Below are 12,850 nucleotides of genomic sequence, written 5' to 3' on the forward strand. Positions count from 1 at the left end.
AATTATCATTTTATCTTTCTCATGATTTTTGCAAAAACTTTATTGAGGTCCAATCAGAGAGCGAGTCGCTGCTCTTGGCCCCGCCCCCTCGCCACCTGGCGTTGCGTGCGCAGCCTGTCCAAATCAGAGAGAGCACCGCTGCTCTGCCACACAAGCGCGGCGAGCGCGTGTGCCAAATTACCCCCCGAACGGGAGTCGTCCTCCTTCGTCGACGTTTGCACGGATTTCGGGAGCCTGCCTGCCTCCTGCCCCCTTCCCTTCACTTGTCACGCGCTTCCGCTTGCCTGCCCCCTTACAAACTCCCCCCCACCCCGACCCCCACTCCACCCATCCACCATACGGACTTTTTGGGAAGTACACGCCGTCGAGAGTGAGCCTCCGTCCGGCTGCGGGGCCCCGGAGCCGCCGGTGCCTTTCCCGAGAACCGCCCCGCAAATCCCACACCGACGTGCCGCATGGTGAGAATCTCCGACTCCTTTCAGTGTAAGTCGGGTTTTGTTATTGTTTTTTTTTTTTTTCCTCCGTCACGTTGCCACAAAATGATGACAGTTGGATGTGCGGAGACGTGGAAGGATTTGAGGTGTGCATATATGATGCTTCTTTCCAAGAAGTAGACAGCACCTGGCATGCTTGCTCCTGCACATTTGCTCCCAAAACGGCGATTTTCATAAATGCTCATTTAAAAGTCCCTTTTTTTTTTTTTTTTTTGCACGATGCGTTCTTGTATGGGTGTCACTGCGTGGGGCTGCCTCCCTCTATCTCTGTCTGTTTGTGTATGCCTGTACAGCAGTCTAACGGGTTCCCGGCTGTTTGGACCCCAATGGGAATATTGTTGATTTGTTTTTATACGCGCAGATGTTGTTGGTGTGATGGTACAATGATGCAGATGATGAGATAAATAGTTATAAATGGCGCCCGCCCCCACCTTATTTTTTTTAACATTGCATACATTTTTCATTTGTGCAGAATTGTTTATTGGCAACAATACTGGGAATTGTTTAGTGGGTCAGGCTATTACCTGGAGTGATATATATATGTGTGTGTGTGTGTGGAAAGGGGGAATAACTGAAAGGTAAACAAAGAGTGCAGGTTGTTACTTTGTGTGTGTGCGTGTGTGTGAGTGAGAGAGAGATGCGATGCAAGGACTGTGTGTATGTGTGTGTGTGTGTGACAGATGCGATGCAATCATGCTCACACACACACACACACACAGTGTATAAACAAGCTGGTGCTAGCCGAACACTGTCTTGCGGCGCTCACATCCCCTTGCAAGCATCCACTAGTGCCGCTTCCATGTGGCCATCTGCCTGGACAGCAACCCACCGCACACCTGGCACACGCTGCCCATGCAAGCAAGCCCCCCCCCCCCTGCGCTCCCCCTCCCCCACCTTATTGGGCCACGAGGTCAAACATGCATGCACGCACATGGCCTTGCAAACATGTTGTGGCTGCACGCCGGAGCGGCGGAGAGACTGATTATTTGTCTCGATTATTTCCTGTGGGAAGAAAGGCAAATTCTGAGCTTTCTTCATGGCAAATCCGACGAGATATGCTGGAAAATCTAAAATTTTCCCCCTAGATTTCTAACAACAACAAAAAACTACTTCTTTTTATATCACCTCGTGAAAAATGCCATTTTCCTACTAATTTCACACTTTTTTATCTGCAAAATCCTTTGACTAAATTTAGTAGGATTGTGTACAAAAAACAATCACCAGAATTCGTTGAAAAATGTCTTCTTGTTATTTTCACTGCACGATTGTGATGTATTTGACTTTTTGTTGTACCTCATGCATGTATGGATTGGAAGGACTTTGCCAAGTCTCGCAGTGTGTGTTATTGACAGGAGTGTGTGTGTGTGTGTGTGTGCGTGCGCATTTGTGTGACGGTGTCGATCAATACACCCATCGATGGTTATCAGCGAGAGAGTGGTGCTCGTCGCCGCTTATTGAATTTCATCAGCGGTGAAAGAGGGTGTTAAGGGCCTGGGCGTTTGTGTGTGTGTGTGTGTGTGTGTGTGTGTGTGTGTGTGTGTGTGTGTGTGTGTGTGTGTGTGTGTGTGTGTGTGTGTGTGTGTGTGTGTGTGTGTGTGTGTGTGTTATCGAGCTTAGAAGTGTGCCTACATGAGGGTCTTATTTAATGTCAAGAGTGAGCACAACAGCACCATTTTATTGGCGGGTGGGAATGTTAGCCGCTAAGCGCTAACGGTTAGTCCCAGTTTGCCAGGGCAAAAATCCCGCCAGGTAAGGTGAGTCTTGACTAATTTTCACGCAAGTCAAGTCAAGTATATGCTTTGGTTAAGTGAATAATAAAGCAAGTCGTGTAATCTTACTTATTTGCAGTTTGCGCTCAGTGTTAGCATGTAGCATCAACGCTATCTGGACTTTTGTATTTTTGACCAGCTCAAGCGAAGGCAGAAGTTGATCTTTTGGGATTTTCTTGTGGCAGATGACCGTTGATGTCCGACTTGTTGTATCTTTAAGCTCCCGCAAACCTTCAATGTGGAATCTTTTTCCCTGATTTTTATCCGAAACGCAAATCTCCAGTCCACATTTTCAAAAGCAGAGCGCTCCCACAATCATACACACTTCAGTACAAGTCATGTGACTTGAGTCTCCCACCACTGAGGTTAAATTTGTCGAAATGTGACAAACGGACTCGTGCGGTTCAGAAATGATGCGACAGATTATTTCCAGCTCCATAATGACCAATTTCTACCATTTGCAGTCCACAAACACATACGCAGCTCTCCCAAGGCGCTTTCTACAGACTGGGATTGAGTCGCACGCATTCGCTAATTAACTGTACTTTCTCGGACGCTTGCTCGCACGCACGCACGCACACACACACACACACACACACACACACACACACAGATGTCTGTCCTGTCCCTCTCGCACTGTTTATTTTCCTGCCTCCATCTGGAGTCTGCTGATATTGTAATCGCCCTAATACACATTGCCTTCCCTTCATACATACACACGCACACACACACACTGTGCCCATCCTGACAAGCCCCTTTTCTTATTTTCTTCTTATTCCAAAAAGATAAGCTGCTGGATGTGATTGTGTTAGTGTGCAGGTGTCTGTATGGTCTGTCAAAAAAGAGTGAAGATGTTACCTGGTATTACCTCAGTTCTGCACACAAAAAATTGGAGAGACAATGTCAAGAGTGTGGGAATGTGTATGTCTGTGTTTTGGGGAAGGATTCCGAGGTTTAACCCTTTCAGGGACAGCGGTTATTATAGTGGACAGGTTATCAGGTTACAGGGTGTATGAAAGGGTTTAAGGGAGCCGAAAACGCTCCTGACAATATTTCATTTTGTATTCTAGCCACAGTACTAGGTGATGAGCAAATCTGCATCAGGCCGATATCGGCCTTATTTCAATCTGCAGTACAGTATCGGTTACTCGATACTTAAAGGCCAAGGAAATCTGACGTAAAGTCCTCATCACCGGTAGTTGGTGCTCGACTGCGGTGTTTTGACCCATCGGCGAATCTTCACGTGGGTCGGAACCGAAGAAGGGTCTTTGTTTATAATCGTTTGTCAGGGTGTTTATTGAAATGTGATGTATCGATAGCACTCGTTGTACCTCAGTGAATGCTTGTACTGGTATCGGGGTAGAGAGAGGGGGAAATGAAATGAAATATTCATCTTTTAATTATCATTAAGTCATTTGAAAAAAACTTCCATTTATTTTTACCGATGAACAAAATTTTTTATGGATGTAAAATTCTTCAAAATTCTTGGTAGAACTGACTGCAGTCATTCTGGAAAAAAAAAAGTTATTTGTGCATATTTGTTTCATCAGCATTCATTGATGTTGAAAGAATAGACTTTGATTTTTCCACTAATTACAGTGCATGTTTTGTTCAAAAATCTTCAGAATTTTTGGTAGAATTGACCCCGTTCAAAAGGATGATTTTTACATCTAGGACATTTTAAAAAAAAAAAAAAGAAAAACACCACACCATTGATTCAGAAAAAAAATACAAATGCCATCACAGTAGGTAACATTTTTGGTCATCCCAAAAATGCAAGTGCTACACTAATTACAATGCCCTTTTTTTCCAGCCATTTAAAACAAAAAAAACACCTCACCGTCTACTGTTATTATTGCTTCAACATTTGAATCTTATTGAGATGTTTTTTTTAGAAATATGGAAGACATCCTTTTTTTTAAATCACCCCTGTAAAAATTCTTGTTTTTTTATAATTCTTCATCTGACTCCATTTGCCATGATAATTATCTTGACATCATTTCAATGTGCATAGTGTTGTCTCGTATTTTTTAAAATCAGCATTCAGACATTTTCTGGCATAAAGACTTTTTCGCAACAACAAAAAAGTCCCTTTCCCGCTCATCAATAGCAACCTGTTGTTGCACATAACATCAATACGCATTAGTGACCCCACTCTGAAACGGAATACATTTTTTGACGAAGGTGGCGAGGTGGCAGCGTTTTGTGTCGCCAGCATACAATAGCCACCAACTGTCTTGTTGACGCGTCTGACAGCCAGTCTCCCACGTGAAAAAAAAAGAAAACGGCCATTGTGGAAAGTGCTTGAAAGGAAAACGGGCGCAGACGTTTCGGGGACAAACAAAACGGTCAATTTTCTCTCCATGCAGTCGAGAGTTAAAAGCCTTATTTTGTTTAACTTCATCTAAACCAGGAAGTGGCGCAATTACAGAAGATTGTCATATCGGGAGGAAAGTGGAGCGTGATGCCCCACCAAACAAACAATTTAATTTGGTGCGCGTTGCTCTCCGGAAAAGTTGTGCTGAAAATAGCAAAACTCGTTCGTGTCAGTCGACAAGAATTTAGTCGGAAAGCTCAGTTATTTTTACATGATTCCATATTTTGGCACAATTACAACATGTAAAAGGCTGTAGCTAACAAATATTGGTGGAACTGATTATGTTTCCGATTAGCTCCTGGATTTGGATAAAAAAAGGATTTGAACAACAAAATGTGTGTATGAGGTGGAGGTCTTTTTAAAAGGTGAGGCCTAGCCCGGTGAGTGACGTGGGAGTCGGCGAATCAGAATGTAGACGTGGCTGTCGTGGCTTCAGACGAGCGGCTAGCTGCTAATTGGCTAAATGTTAGCCAGCCATTAGCTGGGCTGCGTGATGAGTCTGAAAAAAAAACGTTTCCAGGTTGAGGTTTTGCATCAAAATGTTTTTTGAATTATTCGATTAATCGGTTCTGCCTGAAATGTTTATATTACTTGCTAAAATGTATTTCAACAATATTGGGGGGGATATATTATTTGAAATGAAAAGAAATCGACAAAATCCTTCAAAATTCTTAGAAATGACTCCATGGTGTTTATTTAGTTGACAATATTTTGATGCAACTGTGTCTTTTTAATCACGATTCATTTATCCAGAGGGAAATTTTTATTCACTGTGCAAATAATTAATTTCTCAATAGAACTGATTTTTTTTAGTTGAAAATATTTTTTATGTGAAGTTGAAAAAAAAATCTGACAAAATAGACCAAGGAGATACCATTTATGCGGTGACGAATATTCCGTGTACAAAAACTCCCGCCATCGGACGATAAATCCCCGGCAAGTATTCCAGCGGGACGCAATGATGTCGAAGCGCCCGCCGACATTGCGACGTTTACAGCATTTTGCTTGAGCTACTCCCAGATTTTGAAAAGCTTCTTCGCAGGCGCGTTTGTCCGAGACGATTTTTCTCCATTGCGCTCGACCAAATGACTCCCGCAGACACAATAAAAAAAAAATTTCGGGTAAACCCGTCCTACCTCGGAATATTTTTTCAGATGTTGCGAGATGGTTTGGCTTGCGTGGCGATGATTCCTTAGCCATCTGTTTCCAGCCACGCCGCCACCTCTGCCTCTTTATCAACATCTGCTTTTGGCTAACCCCCTCCCCGGCCCTCCCACGCCACTTAACTACTGCTGCCTCACACATGTGCTAACCATTAGCATGTCATAGTATTGAGAAAGTGTAATAAGTTTCTGTCTTTCACTCGTTTTTTTTGGGGGGGGGGGGGGTTCGTTGTTTCCATAACTGCAAACAATTTAGTGGTTTTTAACACATCCCCGAATGAATACGACTTGCTGCCTGTGCCGTGTTAGCTGTTAGCGGCCTGAAGCCTTTACAGCTTGATCTTGATTTGAGATCGTGTCGCTTGCTAGCGCACCTGTTAAAAGCGCAGGACGACACACACCACCGCAGTTGACAAATCTCAGCTTACTTGGCGGTTGAATCGTCGGGTCTGAAAGTGATGAAGAAAGTTTGTTGCCTGCAGAAGGGCGACAAGATGTAGAACCTGGAGTTTTTGTGAAAGGCACCGGCCGTCCGTCAAAGCTGGCTTTTTCCCTTGAGTGAAAGGTACCATCGCAAAAAAGTTGGGCCCAAGTTTGCGCGCAGGTTAGGTTGGTTTTATTGATCCCAACCATACCCAAACAAAATTGATTCTGATACTACTGCCAAAAGCAGGAACTGTCTCTAATTGCTTTTGCCAGTGCCGCTCTTTGTTGTTAGGTCGGCAGTTAGCTTTATTGACACCCCCCCTCCCCCGAACCCCCATCTCACCGAATCTCAACTGCCTGTGATCAAGTTATTCTGATCATCATATCGGGTGAAGAACATTGTTGTTGTTGTCGATGTTGTTTTTAGTTATTGTCAGCAGCTCGTGAAGGAAAAAGAGGCACAGGGAGAGATGTGGAAACGTTTTGCAGGGCAAGCCGAAAGCAACGACAAACTTATGCCTTTTTTTTTCCACCTCAAAATCTGATAGTACACATGTTACACATCACTCTTTGTTGGATTTTGAACGGGGAAAAAAAAGACTGTCATTAGGGGACAATTGACTTTTTGTTTTGTTTTTTGTTGTTTTGTTTTTTTTGCCAGGGTGACTGAATATTTTGTAGCTGTGAGGCAATGTGCCTTGGTGATAAGTGGATCTACCAAAAAATCTGCTAATCGTTGTAAGGGAAAGTGACGTATTCCCTTTTCTCCGAACGTAACACAAAGTCACACATGGGAGTCCCAAAAATTGCGAGCGGAGCCCCAACGGGCTTGGAACGCAAAGCGTGCGAGAAAGCAGGCCAGCCGCCACAACCGCATGGAATGTTTCCACAAAAATAGCCGCCGCAATCACAGCGCCGGTGACGGAGCCTTGATGGAAAACAGCGCCGGCCCGGGCAACAGGAACCGGGTCGGCTACACAATGGGCCTTCAGAATGAGAGGAACCCAGATAGCCCTGCCGCTCAGGAACCAGAAAAGGAACCTGGAACAGGAGAGGATGGGCGCCAGGCGGGAACGCGGGCTGCTCAGGATGTGAGCATACGGATGGCGCTCAGGATGTTTTTTTTTTTTCCTGCCCACAGGCGATTTGGGTCGCGGATGCAGGATGGTTGATGGCACCGGGAAAGGCGAGCCTCCTCCCGGCTTGTCCTGGCCGTCCTATCTGGCTTCCTCAGAGGGCCCCGCACATGTGAAGGAAGAACGTTGCTCCACTTGTGCACTTTCCAAGAAGACGTTGTGCCGAATTTGTGCTCCAAGCTGAGGCGTGTCGCATATCAAGAGCTGGCAAAGCGAGACCAAACATCAAAAATGGATCCCCAAAAAAAAAAATCACCTTATTGTGAGTCTGCGGAGGAGGAGTGAGAAGCCGGGTTCAGATGGTCGGGGACCTGCAGCACACACGGGGGAGTCTTCACGCTTCTGCTCGCTTTGCACCACTTCGGCTAGCCTCGTGCACGGCGTCTTACCCAACACGCCGTGGAAATGCAACATTTATATGTGTGTGTGTGTGAGTGTGTGTGTGTGTGTGTGTGTGTATCCAACATCAGCCCCCACCAGGGAGAGCTGTGATAACCCCCCAACCCCCCCCTCCTTCCCCTAAATTGAGTCTCATCATATGTGTTGTATGTCTTGAAGCCGCTGTTTTTCCTTTCAACAGCCTGACGTGATACAATCAGCAGCGGTCGGGGGTCTGGATGGCGTTCTTATCCTATTTGCGCCCTCGCTTTATTGATTATTTGCCACCCCGGGAGGTGGCAAGCCCAAGCGAACAGCTCGCGGCTGGGCGACGCGTGAATACCAATGAGTGTGAGGGCAAAAAAAAATTGAAGACGTCATCGAGAAAGTATTTTCACGACCAAATGGCGCACCGCTTTATTCGGCGTCGCGTCCATTTTGGAGACAATTTAAGACTTTTAAGTGCGCCCTGTGGTCATGAAATTACAGCTTTTTTTTTTTTTTTTTTTGCGCTGGGTTAAAAATAACCAAATTTAAAGCTGCTGGGTTCAAGATAACCCACCAAGGCAAACAACACAAATGCCTTTAACCTGTATTGGGTTATTTTAAATCCAGCAGTTTGAATTGATTTGAAACTCATCACCGAGTCTTCATGCCAAAATTTGGTTGCCGAGTAGCAAATCTGGCATTTTTCGCTGCCAAGTCCCGTTTTGTTTGTCCTTGCGCACAAAGAGACACACATCCTCTCTGTCTTCTTTGTGTCTGTGTTGTTGTTATGATGACATTTGTCGCGGCTTCTCTTACGCCGCCGCCTCCATTACTGGCAGCAGAAGAGGCCACCGGGGAGCGTGTCGGGCTCGTTGGCTCGCAGTCATCTGCGCGCACCTTCTCACGCACACGGGCAGATAAACAGAGGCTTTTGCTGCCTTATTTTGTGTGTGTGTGGACATATGTTCCTCAAATGTCTGGATGGCACGGCAGAGTGCTGCGCGGTGGGCGTGCCGGTACCACCACAGAAGAAGAAGAAGGAGGAGGAGGGAGATGACGGGAAGTGGTTGGGGATCGATATCACGTCCATTAGTTGGCGCGGGTGCAGCTTCGCCGATGAGCTCGAGCAGCGGCGGCGGCGGCAGAATCCGCATCGCACGCAGACGGGCTTCAGGTTAGGCCGTGAAAGCGCTTCATTTTTCGTTGCTAATAAGCGTTTTTTGGATGTCACGTGCCCAGCTCGCGTGGAGTGTTTCCATGGCGACGGCGATTGTTTTTGTTGCAGTTTTTGGGGTGATGAAAAATAGGTGAAACGGAAGATGCGTATTTGTGGCGAAAGGCGGCTTTCGTGTTCGGACGGAGCCATTGTGGGCGGCCATTTTTGCAGAAAATTGGGTTCAAGTATTTTTATTGCAGTATTCTGATTTTTTGGGTGGAAATCTGGACCTTTTTTTTTTCCAGATTTGGTCTTTTGTTTGCAAAATGAAACACTGACATGAGAAAATGCCGCTTTTTTTATTGTCAAATAGTTTCATGGATTAAAAAAAAAACAACAACGATACATACTAAAAATTATACAAAAAAACAGCATTGCTTTTCATGTGTACGTGTACACACACTAAAAAAAAAAAAAATTGGAGGTGTTCGTCCATGGAAGCGAAAGCAAGGGCAAGCAAAATGCCAGCGGCGCGCAAAGTCGTGGCGTTGCACAGATGGCGAGCTGTCAGCGCCCTGGCGCCCGTGCGCCCGCCCCGGCGTCCCGCCTGTGCATCCATGCGTGCGCGCGCTCGCGCACGCGTCTGTGCCCTCCGAGCTTGCGGATGCGTGCGTCGCAGATGGCGCGGGCTCACTGGACGCCGACGCCGCGTGCCCGGCTGGGGGGGGGGGGGGGCACAGTTGGCGTCGCCAGCTACTATGCAGCCCCCAAACGCCAAACCACACACACTAAGTGGACCTGCTGCCAGCTGCACTGTGGCAACACTGCAGACACCGCAAGTGTTGCGTTTTTGGACTTTGGCTTTCGTTCGTTATTTGGTGGGGAAAAAAATAAAATTTCACTTTTTGTTCTCTGGCCAAAGACGATTTAATTAATTCTCGGGCGCCATCTCGTGGAATCTGGAGTTGGAATTGAATTATTTCACTTCGGGATGCTGTCGTTGATGTGACTTTTTAAAAGGCGGGGCCTGGACCGATGAGTGACGTGGGAGTCGGCGAATCGGAACATAGACATGGCTGTCGTGAGGTCAGGCTTCAATATTGTGTGACGTGCCAGATGTTTTTGGCACTTGTGACATCTGCACGCAGTTGCAACCCCTGATTGGGTTGCGTGTCAATTATTTGCAGATATTTCTCTGTTTGGTTATACAGTTGTCATTCTTCAAAGTCAAAAGCCTCCGACTTGAATCTGTTCTTTGTTGCCTTTCGAAATGACCTACGCTGCCTATTTTCTTTTCACCATGATGGATCAAAAGTCATTGCAGCGTTGGGACAGTTTTCAGGTTCCAGAAAAGACCATCAATACTGATTGCGCATGTTGATTACCTAGGGGTTTTTTTTGGTTTGTTTGGGGGGTTTTTTCGAATAAATTGGTGGCGGCCCAGTGGTCCAATGCTGAGCGCGTCTGACCAACGGAGCTCTCCACACAATTTACGTCACCAAGATGGACCCGGGAGGCGAACCGCCATTCTCATCTGCAACCATCTTATTTTCATACTTTTGGAAGACACAATGCCAAAAAACGTGTGATTCGAGAATTATCAACTTTTGTTGCTTTTTTCATGTCAATGCGGACTAGTCGATTTATCCACGAGTGGTTTCACCCCCCCCTAGTCTGCTGTGATGTATTAACTACTCGTCTTTCCCAGCATTCCCTTACACCCAGGCGCCGTCCTGCCTCTGCGACGGCTCCGGCAGTACCGCAGCACGTCTTTTGTGCTGCTGCTCCGGGAGTGTGCGAGGGAGGTATTTTGGCCGCCCATCTGTGCGCGGGTAGTTTGCCACTGTTTCAGCGCAAGGGGGGGGGGGGTCTGTGCCAGGCAAGCTGTTCACTGGCTGGCGCTGGCACGGCTCCAGAGAGAGTGGTGGCATCCATCTGTAGCTCTGCAGCAGTCGGGCAGCAGCAGGATGCCGCATCTGACCAACCAAGCCACACGAGCTTGTCCTAAACTTCCTTCGGCGGCAAACTCTCCCAGTGTGACTCGAGTTTGTTGCGCTCATCCACAATCAAGTCCACAAAACTGAGCGGTGACGTTTTTTTTTTTTTTTTTGTTGGTGTAAGTTGGCTTAGTGGTACGATAGTGGTACGATACCTCAAGGCTGGAGGATTTTAACCCATGTGTCACATCATTTTGTGCTCGCGTGTTTTTGCGGCTAGTATGCTAGCTAATATGATGGATGAATGTCACGCTAAGGTGGTGTGTTGATAAATTTAACTCCGGAATACATTCACGTAATGTATAGGTTTTTAAAAAAAGGACAAATGTTTTATACAGGACATTGACGACATGCTACTTTGGAGATGCATCGTGTTGATGCTTTATGATCATCTCCGTTTTTAAGTGCTTAGCCGTCACCTTGTGGCATCCACACACTGGTGTGAACCTCTTTTGATGAGTGGTGTACGTTAACTCGCGTGTTATTCATAACAGGGCTCTGTCCCTTTGTGTTTCTTGTCGGCGGGGTTTTTGGGGGGGGGGGGGGGACTTTCTCTGGTCTGTATGCGACCAAAATTACAGTCAATGCGGTTCCAATTGAAATGACTTTTTTCTCATTTATTGTTATTTTATTTTTATTTTTTTTGTACATTACTTTTTAAGAACTGTTAATCTTCTTTTTGCTCCAGGGCTGCCGCAGATGGCAACGACAGACATCAGACTTCACCTCCACTTATTTATTTGTTTATTTTGAGGCAAAACAGCAAAGGACAACTGATGTTCGACACTACATATGTTTTCTTGGCCATCGTGCTCGCGTGTGTGTGTCTGTGTGTGTATGTGGGTAGTGTTAAGACTTGTGTGTGTGTGTGTGTGTTAATATTTGTGCGATGGACCAGATGGCGTTCAGACCTTCAGCGTGCCATTGATGAATCTCGTTATGTCTTTTTGCTGGCTCGGCATAGTATAAACACTGCAGCAGGATGCACAAGAGTGTCAGGATTCGTTGGCTCATTACGCTCTCTCCCAACCTTCCCCACCCGCCCGCCCGCCAACGTCAAAATGTAAATAACGCCCTTATGTTGTGCCGATTTTTGGCAACCTGCCGATGGGATACAGCCAGCAGTGGTAGGGTATATCCGGGGAACCCAAAGCGTTGGCTCAATTTGATGGGTAAAATATTTTATGTTTAAAAAAATAAAATAAAAACTGTAAAGCATTCCGACAAGAACCTAAAACACAGATGGAAAAATTCCTGCACTTCTTTCAAAGAAAAGCATCAAACAAAGCGTCGAAATATGTTCAATTGGAAAAAATACAAAACTGTAAAATACTGGGCAAAAATCAATAAATAGATTAGCATCAAACCACATTAACTTGATTTAACTCGTTGCTGACACAATACAAAACCAGCACTGATGATGGGGTATTCTAATCCGATTTCACAAAACTCACAGGAATAGCAGCTTACGAAGCAGTTTTGACCCTCGCCGTCCTGTGCCGTATCAACTCCGACCACGAAAAGATTTGCCAGTGCGTCCCCTCGGATGCCGAATCTATTCCGAACAACAATTGAACATTTGAATTGGAAATACGAGTCATTTGATATGTTATCCTGGTTTTACCGCAACGATCATAACGCACCCAAAAAACAAAAAGGGGGGGGGGGGCAGTCGTGACGACACGCGTCGTTAAGGTGGAGTGTCATTTAAGGTTTGGTGGATCTGGTGAGAAAGCTTTAGCGTGCTTTTATATTGCCAGCAAACCCGGAGCGAATCCAATCCGGGGTGTGTGCGCGGTGGTGCGGGGGTGCGCCGAGGCTGGCGGTTGGGGCGCTGCATCCATGCATCTTCGTGACAGGTGGGCGGAGCTTGATGGGACACGCTCTGCATGCAGCTCCATCTGTCTGCTGTGTGTGTGCGGGTGTGTGGAAAACTCAAATCTGTCACCTGTCCCTCAGCTCGTCC

The 12,850-nt window shown here is 46.2% G+C and overlaps 1 protein-coding gene across 3 annotated transcripts in view; it reads left to right on the forward strand.

Annotated features, from left to right (window-relative positions):
- Nucleotides 1–310: 310 nt before the first annotated feature.
- runx1t1 (RUNX1 partner transcriptional co-repressor 1) overlaps nucleotides 311–12,850 on the forward strand; it is a 38,452-nt gene continuing 25,912 nt past the window's right edge. For 2 of the 3 annotated variants that reach the window (XM_086136569.1, XM_086136570.1), the window contains exon 1: nucleotides 311–483. In XM_086136569.1, coding sequence (XP_085992695.1) covers nucleotides 456–483 — 28 coding nt within the window. In that variant the 5' untranslated portion in view covers nucleotides 311–455. The remainder of the gene's footprint in view (nucleotides 484–12,850) is intronic. The other variant, XM_086136571.1, reaches the window with a different exon arrangement.

Source organism: Hippocampus guttulatus, chromosome 18 (genome assembly GCF_054856545.1).
Source record: "Hippocampus guttulatus isolate MCC_2025c chromosome 18, RoL_Hgut_1.0, whole genome shotgun sequence".
Classification (NCBI taxonomy): domain Eukaryota; kingdom Metazoa; phylum Chordata; class Actinopteri; order Syngnathiformes; family Syngnathidae; genus Hippocampus; species Hippocampus guttulatus.